This window comes from Aquarana catesbeiana, linkage group LG01, assembly GCF_042186555.1.
Source record: "Aquarana catesbeiana isolate 2022-GZ linkage group LG01, ASM4218655v1, whole genome shotgun sequence".
Taxonomy (NCBI): domain Eukaryota; kingdom Metazoa; phylum Chordata; class Amphibia; order Anura; family Ranidae; genus Aquarana; species Aquarana catesbeiana.
The window spans coordinates 809,519,364-809,534,490 of NC_133324.1; the positions used below are offsets into that span (position 1 = coordinate 809,519,364).

Sequence of the window (15,127 nt, forward strand, 5' to 3'; positions counted from 1 at the left end):
TACTCTGTGGTATAAGCAAGGAAGCTGAGATTTCTGCAGTGTGTAAATGTGCTTTTACTATACAAAGATGCTGTACATACAAAACTATTACAATATTGGGAATACAATACAAGACTGACAGATATAGCAAGCAAAATGCCTAGCAAATGAACAGCCTATGGTCTATACCAGTACAAATACGCTTAAAGGTTACTTATCTTCTGTTACTGTATGTTCATAATCTCCATTGGCAACGATTCTCCTGGAGCATCAGGCACCTTTCTTCTATCATGAGTGGCTTCTGATCTTACAAAGCATGATGATTTGTGTGTGTGTCCCTAGCTTATGCCTGAATTCCCATTTTGTGTCAGGCTGTTTACCAGAGTTACCAAACAGAAAACATACCTGTTTACTGTAGCTGTAGAAACAATGGACTGTTGAAAACTGTCAATTGAATACAACAATGGTATCTACGTACCCATTGTCTAATCAAGCCAAAACCTGACAGTAATCGAACAGTCATTCTTTCAGTTTGAGAGCTGAAAGAACCTCAAACAAGTAAACCTCTCACTTGTGTACTGTAGCTATAGAGACAATAGCCTGTTGAAAACTGTCAATTGAATACAATGTAACATACCCATTGTCTACTCAAGCCAGAACCTGACCGTATCTCTATGACCAACCACTATTGTTTAATGTTATGTCCCATGTATCTTATGTCTGATTAATATAAAAATCATATTTTTAACAAACGCAACACACAGGTGAAACCTCCATAAATCAAGATGTAGTATTCCACCCCCATTGTGTTTAGCTGGTTAGTGGACATGGAGGAGGGAGTGAGCTGTGATTTACCACTGTATATACACTCACATGTGTTACTATAGTCGCATGGTCTGCTTAAATGTGATAGGAAGAATGTGCTCAGCATAGAAACTCACTGAAAACTGAGCATGTGCAGAGTTGCCACCACAGCTGCAAAATCCCTAGCTGAATTGTGGAGAAGGTGGGGAGAGGAGAACAGCAGGATCAGCCAGGTTATTTGCAAAATACAGAAAATGAATCCCATAGTGGCTGAGTTGATTTTGAACAGCGTGTAATACACAAATTATAGTTTTAATGTGAGTTTAATAACACTTTAAAATGAAGTGTGTCCCTTGTGCTGGTGGCTGCTGTGTTGCTTGAAATCTTCAGTTCTCTGCAACAGCGATCTTCTGGGTCTGTGTGGGTTAATATGAACCACTGCGTGTCCCAGGTACTCATTAAAAGTGCCAACTATGCCCACTCTTTCTGTCCACTTTCTCCATTCATACAAGCTGCACGATCCATTCCCGTGTTAAAAAGCAATGTACAAACATAGAAAGCAGACTGTTCATCTGTCCGTCATCCATTCACAGAATGATTTTCGTTTGTCAAAGCCATAGTACAGCTCTTATGAATAGAGGAGAGGAGGTGGAATAGAACGACAATAACTGGTGTGATGAACACTGTTAGACGCCAGTTACCGTCACTAACTTGTGACAAATGGCAAGTCAACTCTCACTGTGCTGTCACCAATGCATGGCGATGACACCCTCAGCTTCACCTTGCACAAAGATTTTCCAGCTCACAGGACCACAGTCTAAATTCCAGCAGACAGAGCGACTGTTGCTGGGTTTGATTACTTATGCAGTTAACTGGTTACCCCCGAATCACTACCATCATAAAGCTTATCAGCCTATTAACCATTCACAATAACAATTGTTTTTTAGTAAATATCTAATACACGCGGTCATTACAGACTGTATGGTAGCGTTCTTCAAAGACGCAGGGAAAAAAAGTGGTTGTAACAGCACAAGGTTTTTTACCTTTATGTATTCTATGCATGAAGGTAAATAAAGTGTATGCTGTAGGGCCCCCCTAATTCTAATTACCTGAGCCCCCTCTCAATCCAGCAATGTCCACGAGAGTCTTACCTCTCTGGGGGCTTGCACTCCTGATTTGGCTTTTGGCAGCAGCGGGAGCCAGTGGCTCCCGCTGCTGTCAATCAGCCAGTGAGCCAATCATGTGCAGGGCCAAGCCACTGCTCCCTATGTGAATGGAGACACGCAGCCACGGCTTGGGAATACTGCTACTGTGGGGACACTCAGCAGGAGGGAGGGGCCAGAACGGCTGGCGAGGGACCTAAGAAGAGGAGGACTTGGGCTGCTCTGTGCAAAACCACTGCACAGAGCAGGTAAGTGTAATATGTTTATTTAAAAAAATAGAAGACTTTTTAGTATCGCTTTAAGTTCTAGCTTAGTGCATGAGAGAGAATGTTAATGACTTTACAAACAACATTAAATAGAAAAGGTAACATCGTACAAAGAAAATATTTACAGAAACGGTATTACAGCTACAAGGAAAAGAGACAATAATGCAACAGAAAATCAAAAAGGGTGAGGAATAGATACCCAAAGTCCTAGGTTCTGAGAGTTCAGCAAAGTCTAGTCAGTGAGCATAAGATGGATCAGTGTGATTGAAAAGCTGGGTTCACACTTGTGTGATGTTGGACATTGCACTTGATTCGCACTGCTGTGCTGATCACATGCGATGTCTGTGCGATGCAAATTAATCCATACAAATTGTATGGCTGAATTCACATTGCATATACACCAAATAGGTGCAGGACCCTTTTTTTTGGTCCACATTGGAATCGGATTGCATGGGTGTGAATCAGATTCCTGCACCATTTGGCAGTTCACACGGCGATCTGCGAACCCATCTGGTGGGTTTCATTCATTTTGCATTGACACCCGCAGCGGTTCGCAGATGTCAGTGTGAGCCCCGGCAGGTGACATACGATGCGTGAAGCTGCACTGGAATCACGCTGGTTCCTGCATCGCATATATGTGAACTTGGACTCAAAATAAATCTTGCTGCTGTTCTTTGATGGTAAAAGAGCTCTAGACTGCTAATGTAATCTATTTGCTGGTCCCTAAGGAGCGTGTGATCAGAAATGACCTGACCATTCAGGAGGTCTGAGACAATGGGACGTTAAAGTCTTTATAATCATGCAGCTGCCACCCCCTCAGATCCAGTTTTCTACATGAATTAATATCCTTGAATATCTACAGGTTACATTCTGTGACTTGTATATTATTGTCCAGCATTAGATTACCTTTTGAATGAACACAAATATGATGGCTATCAGATATCTCTCACCTCGGAGATGGAATATTCCTAAGCCGCCTTTTGATACTTCCTAATATAGTGGTGGTTGGGCTTAAAATTCTGCTAATTCATTGAGACCGGTAAATGTTCTTAATCTTGCTGTTCTTTTTTAATCTCAGGAGTTACGAAACACGAATTTTGACTGCAGATGGTAATAATCAGCTAGCGGAACTACTTACAACAGCTAATTAGTCTGTTAATATTAGTTAGGACAGATGTCTGCTTAAAGAGGAGCTCAAGGCTCCCCCCAAAAATGACTTTTAGGATAAGGACACTTGCTTGTCCAGGTATCCAGCGATGTCCTCACCCGAGCAGATCCTTCAATTGGCTTTGGGTGCAGGTGCCAGCATCTGAAGGGAAACAGCTTGTTTCCTACTGCGCATGCACCTTGTGAATGGTCCTGTAGTCTTTTGGGACTTGTGATGTTCACCTGAAGACTGCAGGGGAAGAAGGGGGTGGGGGGGGGGGGTCGAACCTCTAGCTCAGCTTGCCGCAGGCAGCGATCAGAGCTGGAAGTGGAAGCGGGTACTTGGTAAAACTAGGTACCCGCCCCCCCCCCCCCCCCCCTCCCAAAAAAGGGCCAAATTGTCACTGGATTAGGCTGTGTATTATTTAGGTTCTGTTAATGAGGGTTTACGTTGGCTAAATCAAAGGTTTATAGGTTTTTCATGCTTTGTTTTGATGTTATGGTTTAATTCAAACTGGACGAGTGTGTGTATCTCAATGCACTAAGGCCACCTGAATCAAATATAGCCTTCTTTTCAGTAGTTTTAGCTGATGATATTTGATTGTTTGCTATGCAAGTCAATGGCTATATAGGTTTGTCACTTGGAGGTACTTTGAACAAGCACAATATATTTATATTGACCTCACCCTATAGGAAATCACACTTGTGGTCATTAAACATACTTTTAGATTACTGAAATAAAGGTTCTATTCAATCCAGGAGGCCTTGATATGCACCTTCATCCAGTTTGAATTTTTAATTGCTACATAGGATTGGTTTCTGATTAATTTAGGCTCTTGTAAGTTTGATTAACATGGTTAAAGCAGTATGAGAACCTACAGGTAAGCTTACAGTCAGACTTAACTGTACGTACAATAGCTGCTAAATGTGCACGGTTTAGGAGATGCTGATGTTACCCGCGTATGCGCAGTAACACTCCTCATTTAGGGCACAGTGTGCCATAGAATGCAGAGCACCGTGCAGCTCCCACACGCGGAAGTGACACCATTGCAGCCCGTTTACTCAAATGACCTGAGCCTGAGAACCTGGAAGCAAGATCGGGTAAAGATGGAAGCACCAACAGCAGTGAGTGTGCAGTTGGAGAGCTTTGTTTGAAAGCTAGTTTTTTTTAATTTAATTCTTTTTGCCAGTTTACTACTATTTTAGGAGGTTCTGCTGTGTTCTACAAATGTACTGATATTAATGTTTTGGAATGCAGCTAAAAATGTAAGTGTAGATGTGGTGCTGATGGAGCCATGTCCTGTAAGAAGGGTCACTGCTGCTATTCTAAAGAATGTCATTGCTGACCTATGAATTTCGAACAACATGGCTGCCCTGTGTCTTCTCTCACAGTTTTTGGCAGTGGCGGCCTGTGCACTGTGGGCGCACGGGTGCCGCCCCCCCCCCCCCAAATCCATGCGCCCGACCCCTTTCAGGACGCCGGACGCATGGATTCCTATGGTGGGGGTGGTACTTTTTGAAGCACCTGATTAGAGCCAGATGCTCTAAAAGACTTCAAAATAAGGTGGGTGCAGAGAGTGCGCCCTGATCCCACCCAATTGTGTGACGATAGTGAATAAATTTTCGCTATTTTCACACTAACCTTCCTCGCGCCAATCAGGAGCCAGAGCGTCAGACCTGTTTTCTGATTGGCCAAAGTGCCAGGCCACCCTATTGGATACCTGGTGCTTAGGAAGAGCAGTGGAGGAGACGCACTGGAGTGGAGGTCTCTGGTGCATTGGAGAGGAGCTGCTGCGGTAAGTCCCCTCTGTCAGAGCTGCGCGGGGGGCTGGGGCCAGAGCTGCGATCCCCACATATGGATGCGTTTGATGGGCACAAGTGGCTGCGTTTGACAGGCACAGTGAGGCTGCAATTGATGTGGGGGGGGTTCAGTATTTTTCAGTTTGTTTGCGCACCCCAAATATTTTGAGCAGCCGCCACTGGGTTTTGGGATGGCACATTCACATCATCAGTCGGCACGCTTATCAGTACCCTAGACAGGTGCAGCCACTCCGGAGCAGAGAACTGAAAATTTCAAGCAACACAGCCGCCACCAGCACAAGAGATATTTTTCTTCATTGTAAGTACTATCCCTGGTTTACTAAACTTTAAGCCTTCGTACACACAATCCAATTGTTGGCCAAACGAGTGTCAGATTTTTGTCTTAAGGGCATGTGCCTGGATCTTGTCTTGCATACTAACTACACAATTTTCGTGCAACAAACACGATCGTAGTGACGTACTACGAGGAGTTTCAGCTTTTGAGCGCCACCCTGTGGGCCCCTTCTGCTAATTTTGTGTTTGAGCATTGATTCCGAGCATGCATGTTTGTACTTTCAACTTTTGTGTGACGGACTTGTGTACTGACCATCAGAAAATCTGACAACCGACCGTTGTCCACCGAAAATTTACTAACCTGTCATCCAACATTTGTTGGCAGGAAATTGGACAACAATTGTCAAAAGGAGCGTACTAACGGTCAGATTTTAGGACAACAGTCTGTCAACAGACAATCCCCTGCTAACAATTGGATTGTGTGTACGAGGCTTTAGGCTAAAGTTGGGGCTTGTTCACACACCCTAGTCCATTTTAGCATGCGGGCTGGTGAAGGGGAGACGGTGCCTTGCATTTTCACACAAGCTGTGGTTTACTTTTTTTTTTGAACTATTGAAATGTCAGAATATTTCATTCATCTCTATGTAGCGAAGTTTGTAGGAACAATCACACACAGCCTTCGGGTGATCTCTGGTCTTGGTGGAGAGGGCTAAGGATGTCTGCTATTCATAGTAAGGAAAGCTTTAAATAGCTTCACCACAGGTAAGCAGATGTTTAAAATGAGTGCATATCCTGTTGCCACGTGCAAGTTCATCTGCTACTGCTAGTAAAGGTGAATGTTGTAGTTGAGTAGTAAATCACTTGGCACAGCTGACACCTCCCATGCTGGATTTGTTTATCCCGAGGATTGCTGGCAGATTTTGGTTCTGTCTGTGGCAGGGCGTGTACATGTTTGTTACTGTAGTAAATCAGGGCTGGATATGAGTAATACACAATCTGGCATTTAAGTGTGGTCAAGCATGCTACAATTGAGGTGTGACATGTTCTGCAAAGTCCTGCGATTGTTCTCCTCTGACAAAGCTTTGTAGGAAGATGAATACACCCGGCAGGCATGTGTGCAGAGTAAATAGGATTTATTTTGATTTGGTGCTACTGAATGGGCTTTATATGTGTTTTACAAACCTATTTCATGCTTGCAGCAATGCAGAATCCTTCCTTTATGCTTTAGCCAATAGTGGCATGTTCCTTTAAACACCTGAATTACTTTTTTTTTTTTTTTTTTTTTTTTTTTTTCATCTTAGCCCAATATGTTTGCTCTTTCATATATAATATTGAATAATTTTTTACCCTGATTATTCTGCAAGTCCTCCATTAGACTTTAGTACATACTGTCCTATCAATCCGATGTTGGTACAGCGAACTCCCCTGTTAAGTTTGTGTTCTGACAGGAGGACCGCTCCCCTCGTCAGAACACTCCGGTCAATGCTCTCTGCCATTGGTGAAGAGTGCTGATCAGGATTCTATTGGCTGCTGGCTTTCCAGCATGCCCGTCCGAATGGCCGTCTTCTGTTGGACTGGCTGCCAGACACACAAGCCGAATGTTGTCCCGTCTTTTATTGAACTGGCTGATGTCTGACATTTGGCTTGTGTGTACTAAGATGGTCATTCACTATACAATCTCTTTACAATCTTCTTTAAGATATACCAAAGCAATATAATCTGAGGACACACCTAATCTATCCAATCTGGGGCCAAGCAGGCTGACCCTTGCACTACTCAGTTAAAGGTAGATCTAAAGGAGCTTGTACTATCATTTTGTATGGTGAAATTTAATACACACAAACATTTGCACCTGTATAATGGATGGTACATTTTTCTTTGGCCAGTTAGAATTTCCATGGGAAGATTTTGGACGAGCAAAAAAAATGACCAGTTAGCTTGAAGATTTTTATAATTTGTGCTACTGAATTGTCTTACTGCTGAATGTTTTTTTTCAATATATTTTCAGGAAACTTTAGATGTTGAAATTTTTTTTCTAGTGCCAGTCTTGTGTTTCAGGAACCCCGGCCAACCAGTATTGCCAGGTTCTCTACCTGCACTGCAGCAGTAGCACAGGTTGGTCAAGAACAGCCCCCTCTGATCACTGATTGGACTATTAAACATCTGATGAGTCGTCATGCCCTCGTCTCCCGTCAGAGTATTCCTTGTCTGCAAATGTTCGCTGCAGCAGAGTCTGATTGGTTTAGGATGTTGGGCTTAGTTACAGAATTGGTAAGGTTGAATAAAGACCTCAGTCCATCTTTCTTCCAGTGTGTCTTCTGCTGTGCAAGGTGTCACAGAAGGCTCCTAAAAATCCAGATTCAAGTATAGGAGTGATATTTAAAAAATGTTTGTATCTATTTTAATACAGAACTGCATTTTTAAGCTGGGTAATGAATCCTGTTTTACCTGCTTATAACCAGCAGCCTCCAAAACTTCACTACAAAAGAGGTCTATAGAATGCAGCTAACCTCAGTCTTGTTTTCCTTAGGACTATCTACCTGAAAAACCGTTAACTGTTTTTATATTTGGTGTGGGTTTTTTTCCCCATCCATCTGAAATGTTGCTTGGAAACCACCCGAGCTGTTGCGTTCCTACAGCCACCAGTATGAATTTTCTTCTATATAGACTGAAGAATCCCCATTGTGTCCATTTTTTGCTTTGAGTGGCGTCCCCCCCCCCCCCCCCCCCCCCGATAATCATGCATATGTCAGTGGGGACAATCTCGAGGGACAGCTGCCACCATTTTGTTTTGGATTCCTCCCATTCTGCTCCTAGGAATAAAAATGAAGGCAGCCTGCGGGGATTTCTGGAGTCATTGTCACCGTGCCTGTCTGGAGGAGGCAACGATTGGATGTCGTGCGGCTCTTTGATCACCACCTCCCACCTTTTTTCCTTTTTTTAATCACTTGACAGAACACCTCGGAGCTGTGATGAGACTGTGCTTAGCACAACTGGTGTTTTTATTCTTCTTCGCCTGTCTGTAGCTGCCTCTCAAGCCCTGAGCACTTGTTTCCTTAGTGCCATTGTCTTGGTGCAGCATCCTTTCTATCTTTTGTACAGCTATCCCCCTAGGATTAATGCCAGCGCACGGGAGCCAGTCTGCGTGTGCCAGTGTGGTTTTCTAATCCTGCCTATACAGTGTATAGCTGACAGCGAGAAGGGTTAACCAGGCTGCATAATAGATTGTTCTGCATGGACATGGTGTGATGTAATTCAGCGGCTGCCTGTCTTCACAGGCTCTGGGAGGAGGGCTCATTCTAAGGGCACGCTTTGTTTCTGCAACATCTGGTTGGGGGGAGTAGTGCCGGACAGATTTGCATAGTGGATTTCTGATTTCTTGGCTGGGTTATGTGTGTGCCTGGCAAGTCAGGGTGATGGAATGAAACTGGCTTTTTCAATTGCTTATTTTTTATTTCCTGCCTTCCTTCTGCTTGGCTCTGGATCATTGGTGGTGAGCTAAAAATATAGTGTGGCAGTACATGGAGGCAGTTTCTTGCTGGATTTCCCTCCACTTCCTCTGAAGAAATGTTATGGTCTCCCAAATTTTCCTTATCCAATATGCGTGTTCGGCTGACTGCGAGCGGGCTGCTCCGAAACCTGCGTCTGCCTACTGGCTACCGGAAAAGCAGCGTTATATTCCACTCAGGTTAGTGCTAGCTGCAGGTCTGACCCTGCTGTGTATGTGCTACTAATAGCTGGGGACATCTTGTTTACTGTCTAAGCTGATAGCTGAGACACGCATTTAGATGTGTGCCTATATAAATAAGGGCTTATGGTATGTACATGTGTATTCAGCGTGGAATCCCATCTTTTACAATGTTCATTTTATTTATAGCCTTTTTTCTTTTTTTTTTTTTTTCCTTGTGTGTGTGTGTGTGTGTGTGTGTGCCATTTTTTATTTTTATTTTTTTCATGCATATTTGTTTTTACGTTTTATTATGCATAGTGTCATTGTCATTTTTCCTTTTGGTGAATTGGTCATGTTTTTATTTTTTCAGAGTATGCATATTAGAACCTTTGACATGTAGTAAAATAGACCTGACATCATGTAGTCTGGGATTTTGTATGGTGAGATGGTTGATGCAAACACACAAATTCGATACGCTCAGTACCCTGATGAGATTTAATGCTGCAGAACTCATGTGGTTGTAGAATTTTAGATTTTCCTGTCATTCAGTGGATTTGTCATGTAGTGATTGCTTTGTAATGACATTGGTTATTTTTAGCGTATGCCACAAGGAAATCTGCGAATCTAATTTGATGCATAAAGGGGGAAGAACTCATTATCGATCATAAAAGAACCGTGATAATGGATCTCGGGTGCAATTCTTCCATTCGGGAACTGGTTATTGTTAATATCTTGTATGAACAGCTCAGTGTGGCTGCTGGATTTAATGGAGGACTTATTTATCTCACCTCCATCCTCCTCCATGCAGCATTTCACCCTTGCACATCTCCACGTTTTAATTGCTCCTCCAGTTTTTAGATCTGTGCAGAATTGTCACAGATCTTTCTGCGTTTCCTAGGTGACTGCTAAATATCAGCTGGAAAGATGTATATGGGTATAAAAAGCACATAGCCTTTAATTACTTTTTCCCCCAGTGCTATTGGCTGCCACTTTGTCTGCAGTACAATATCATGCTAAAGGTTGTAGCACTAAATGACAATCTTATAAGGCAGTAAAAGAACAAGAATAGTTTGTGGTTACTAGTCACAACAAATTGATCTTGGCTTAGTGAACGATGAGTTGTAATGGGTTGCTACGAGTTACTTGCGCTTTAAACCATATATGCATTCAGGCTATTGTAGATGGATGATAGCGGTTCATTTCAGATCCGCTTTCTGCCATAAAAGTTGGCGTGACTTGTAATGTATACATGAACCCAATCGCTACAAACTCGATTAAGTCTTATGTTAACGTAAATTCAAAAATGTGATTTTTTTTTTTTTTTTTTATTTGCAACATTCATTAAAGCGGACCTTTTTTTTTTTTTTTAGTCATTTTTTAAAATCTTTCCATCTATTAAATCTTCTGCTCTTGTTTTAACTTGTTTTTTGCCAGTAAATCATGCACAGCTTTCTCTCACTCGTGAGAGTTTTCCAGGAAGGGAGGGGAATAAGTCATAAGAGGGCCAATGAGAGCTGCAGAGCTGGAGGTGCGTGTCTGTGGAAATCCAGGAAGTGAACAGGCAGCAGCTTCAGCTGCCCACAGTTAAAATAGTTGCAGCCAGACTCAGCGGAGAGAGATTTCTGCAGCATATTTGGCAAGTACAGAAGCGCAGTATATATAAAATATGCAAAGTGGTTGGAGGGAAGCTTCAGAATGGTAAAGATGTTTTTATTACATATGTGAGCAGACTGCAGTTACTCTTTAAAATACCTGCTGTCCTATGATTTTCTTAAGTTCAGATATTTCCTGTTATATGGTGACAACACTCTATCCCCATCTTTCAACTATTCTCGTGTGTTGTCACCCTGTTACACTAGCTTCCAGTGGAAACTACAAGTGGCCATGCAGACACTAACCCTGTAGAGACATGGTCCTCTGTTGCCATATGGAAACTCAATCTAATAAATGCAATACAGCCATTGCTGGAGCACATGAGGTAGGCAAGAAGTGGCAGCAACATGAAATGTGAAAAATAAAATGAAAAAAACTTTTTTTAAAAAACTAATTTCATACACTATTCTTTTGCAGACTAAGCCCTGGTTCACACCAGTGCGACTTGTCAATTCAAAGTCGTTTGACACGTCGCACCCTATTTGAAGCAATGGGACTGTTCGAATCACCGTTACTTTGGACAAGGTTCCTGCACTATTTCTGAGCAATTTCATGTGCAACTTGCGTCTGTGTAAATGAAGTCTCACAGATATTCGCAAGCCGCACATTTAATCGCCCTGATTGGCAGCTTTGAAATCGCGCTGAAGTAGTGCAATTTTAAAACTGCACTAGCGTGAACCAGGGCTAATGTTCAGTTAGGGTATTTATCACATAAGGGCCAATTCACACCTTATGCATTGGGCTATGAGTGGCAGCTTTGCCCAATGCAGTCTTGGCACATAGGTAAGGTAATTTGCCTTGCATCCCCTTACACATGCCATGGTGTGTGCTATTTTTGCATGGCATGTTGCAGCACAGCACAGCACAGCACACTGCAGTGCAACAGGATGAATGAAATGTCATTTTGTGATATTTCAGTAAAGTTATCAAAAAGAGAAATGGTTAATAGTGTGATGTGCTTTAACAAAGCACCGCACCTTCAGGCTCCATGCACACTAGCGTTTTTTAAGCTCCTAGAAGCTTTTGTTGGCATTCTTTTCTGCTCCTAGAAGCTAAACAGTGTTATCCTATGTGTTTATGGGCACTACTTTGGTACTTTGGGATATTCGCATTTTTTGAGCTTCAGTGTCTAGGAGCAGATCTTTTTTTTTTTTTTTTTTGTTTGTTTTTTTTTTTTTTTTTTTTTGTAGCGTTACATGGAGCGTTTTTCCAGCGGAAACGCTCCTAATAGCATTTTTGGGCTTTTTTTTTTTTTTTTTCCTTTTTAATACAAAAATGCCAATAAAATGCTTATGCTCCTACAAAAAGCTATTACCAGCGTTTTTTAGCCTAAAAAAAACAGTAGTGTGCATAGAGCCTTAAAGTGCCCACCAATAGTCACACTGTATTTTGTACTGCTGGTGTGAATGAGCTGAGCTCAGCTCCATGATACTTTCCTTCAATGATCCAATATCCCTGGCCAGTATCTTATACATTTCTTCCTGCTACCTGGGCTGCAGCTGTTGCCGGTGCAGGAGGATGTCCCTCCTGTGCATGCGCAGTAGTGCAGTCAATCCGGCGTGCACAGCCGCTGTAACGTAATATAAACTGAACTGTGCTTGCACAGCTCCGTGTATATTCCAGTGAAGACTGCGAGCAGGCAGATGGGTTCATTTTACTGTAAAAGACATTCCATGTCTATAATGCAATAAAAAGCCTGCCTGCTTACGGTCTTAAGTGGGACTTTTTAGTGAGCTTTTAAGCAAGGTGTCTGCCTTATTCGATTTTATTGCAGTATTTTACCACAACTATTAATAATGTTGGTTTAGCATTAGAGCAAGCATCTGCAGGAACAGTCCTGATGCACATAAAAATCTATGCTAAATGGTGTAGCTGAAGAAACTGGAGGAATCTGTGTGTCTGCATGGATTGCTATGATAGAAATGGAATCTGAATTGGGTTCTAGCAGCGAGGTGTGTTGGTGCCATTTTCCAGGGCTGCTGATGTTCTTTCAAGGAGGAGCCATTATGTGAAATGCTGGTCCTGCTGATGGTAGAATACAGACGACTTTCACACGGTGCTGGTGATCGCTCCTATAGAAGGTTATTAGGAGAGTCACAAGCTGCACCTCAATGATCAGGTCGTAATTGTTTGATCAACTCCTCCCCACCTAATTCTACTGTTTTCACATTGTACCCCCAGACTAAAATGTACAGATTGATGCTTTTAACATTGATAATTGAGATAATGTAGTAGAAGATGGTCAAGGCGGCAATCTCAGGTCCAAATACCAGTCACTGCTTAATATAGGAAATTCTTCATTCTTTTGGCCAATTGTACATCGGAGAACATTCTGCTGAAACATACCTTTTTGTCAAATGGCAATAGTGTATAAACCCAAACCGGCATGACCTGTTGTACTGTTATGATCGTTCTGACAGTTGAGCTTAGAGTTGAAGTACAATGAGATTGCGGCAAAATGGGGCCAGACTGAAAATGATTAGGACTTACTGCTGTGTGCTGACTAAGCCGACGTGGAGCATAGTTCTTGATGTATGGTTGACCTTGTATTATACAGTTAATGCATTTAGGGTTAAAAGCCCAACCATTTGGGTCTGATCATTCCTGAATGAACCACACAGAGCCTTTTTTTTTTAGAAATGGTGCTTTAATTCTTGAATTAGCCTTGCATTGGCAGGTCTTTGGGGTGGAATGATACCTGCCAAAAACAGGTACCTGTTCTCCCCCCAAAAGGTGCTAAATGTAGCAGTGGAGGGGAAGCAAACAAGTGGAGCTTCCCCTTTTGGGTGGCGCTCCGCTTTAACCTCTTACCCACTGGGCACTTCAACCCCCTTCCTAACCAGACCAATTTTCAGCTTTCGGTGCTCACATTTTGAATGACAATTACTCAGTCATGCAACACTGTACCCATATTAAATTTTTGTCCTTTTTTTCACACAAATTGAGCTCTCTTTTGGTGGGATTTAATCACCGCTGGGTTTTTGTTTTTTTTTTTTTTATGCTATAAAAGAAAAAAGACCGAAAATTCTGTAAAAAAAAAAAAAAAAAAAAAAAAAAAAAAAAAAAAAATTTCTTGGTTTCTGTTAAAAAAATTTAAAAATGAGTAATTTTTCTAAATACATTTTGGACAAAATTTATACTGCTACATATCTTAGTGAAAATGACCCAAATCGGAGTATATTATTTGGTCTTTGTGAAAGTTAGAGACCACAAGCTATGGTGTGAATGTCTGAAAATTGATCACACCTGATGTACTGACGCCCTATCTCTTTTCTTGAGACCCTAACAAGCCAAGACAGTACAAATACCCCCCAAATGACCCCTTTTTGGAAAGAAGACATTCCAAGGTATTTAGTAAGGGGCATGGTGAGTTTTTTGAAGTCGTCATTTTTTCCCACAATTCTTTGCAAAATCAATTTTTTTTTTTTTCACAAAATTGCTATATTAGCAGGTTATTTCTCACACACAGCATGTGCATAGCACAAATTACACCCCAAAACACATTCTGCTATTCCTCCTGAGTATGGCGATGCCACATGTATGAGACTTTTACACAGCGTGGCCACATACAGAGGCCCAACATGCAGTGAGCACCATCAGGTGTTCTAGGGGCATAAGTGTCAAATCTAATTTGACTACTTATTACACTTTTGTGAGGCACTGTAGTGGCATGGATGAGAACTGATGTGGCATGGATGAGCTGTGGGTGGGGAAGGCTGAGCATGCCTGAGTATGCATGGGTGCGGATGGATGGCTGAGTATTGATGAGGAAGGATGGCTGGAGTTGTTGCATATTAACGCTGTGGGCACTGCGCATCCAGCCCCCAGCGCTGCTGCCTCTGATCTCTCTCTGTACAGAGGGGAGAGAGGAACCGGATGTGACGCTGGTCATTTGATGGAGCGATCACGTGATAAACGCCTGCTGTCAGTGGTCAATTACTGTGATCCGTGACAGGACCCGGCGCACTGCAGATATTCGCGGGAGCGCGATTCTGGGATGACATCAATGTACGCCCTCCCAGAGTTATCCGACTGCGCTACAGCCGTCATTCGGTTATAGCGCGGTCGGCAAGCAGTTAAAGTATTACTAAACCTAGGACCCTGCATTCACTATATCTAGTCTCCCTCTGTACACAGAAATGCAATTATTTTAGTAAATATAAACTGCTAAATACCTTTTCTCATCGGCAGTATATAGCAGTCTTCTGACTTCTATCAGTCTTCAGCCGAGCACCGTTAAAGCTGGTAGGAGGAGTTTTCATTCCCCTCTGACTGTTTTATGTGGCTGCATGACCCCTGACCCTCTGTCTGGATAGTGCTGATTGGCCCTGTGCTGATCACATGCACCCTCC

At 42.5% G+C, this 15,127-nt stretch overlaps 1 protein-coding gene across 4 annotated transcripts in view; it reads left to right on the forward strand.

Moving 5' to 3' along the window:
• MTUS1 (microtubule associated scaffold protein 1) overlaps nt 1–15,127 on the forward strand; it is a 335,192-nt gene that overhangs the window by 196,321 nt on the left and 123,744 nt on the right. Inside the window, exon 1 of one of the 4 annotated variants that reach the window (XM_073608021.1) lies at nt 8,385–9,140. The exons of the other annotated variants lie outside the window; for them this stretch is intronic. Coding sequence (XP_073464122.1) covers nt 9,020–9,140 — 121 coding nt within the window. The 5' untranslated portion in view covers nt 8,385–9,019. Of the gene's footprint in view, nt 1–8,384; nt 9,141–15,127 lie in introns of those variants that run through there. 4 annotated transcript variants of the gene reach the window in all.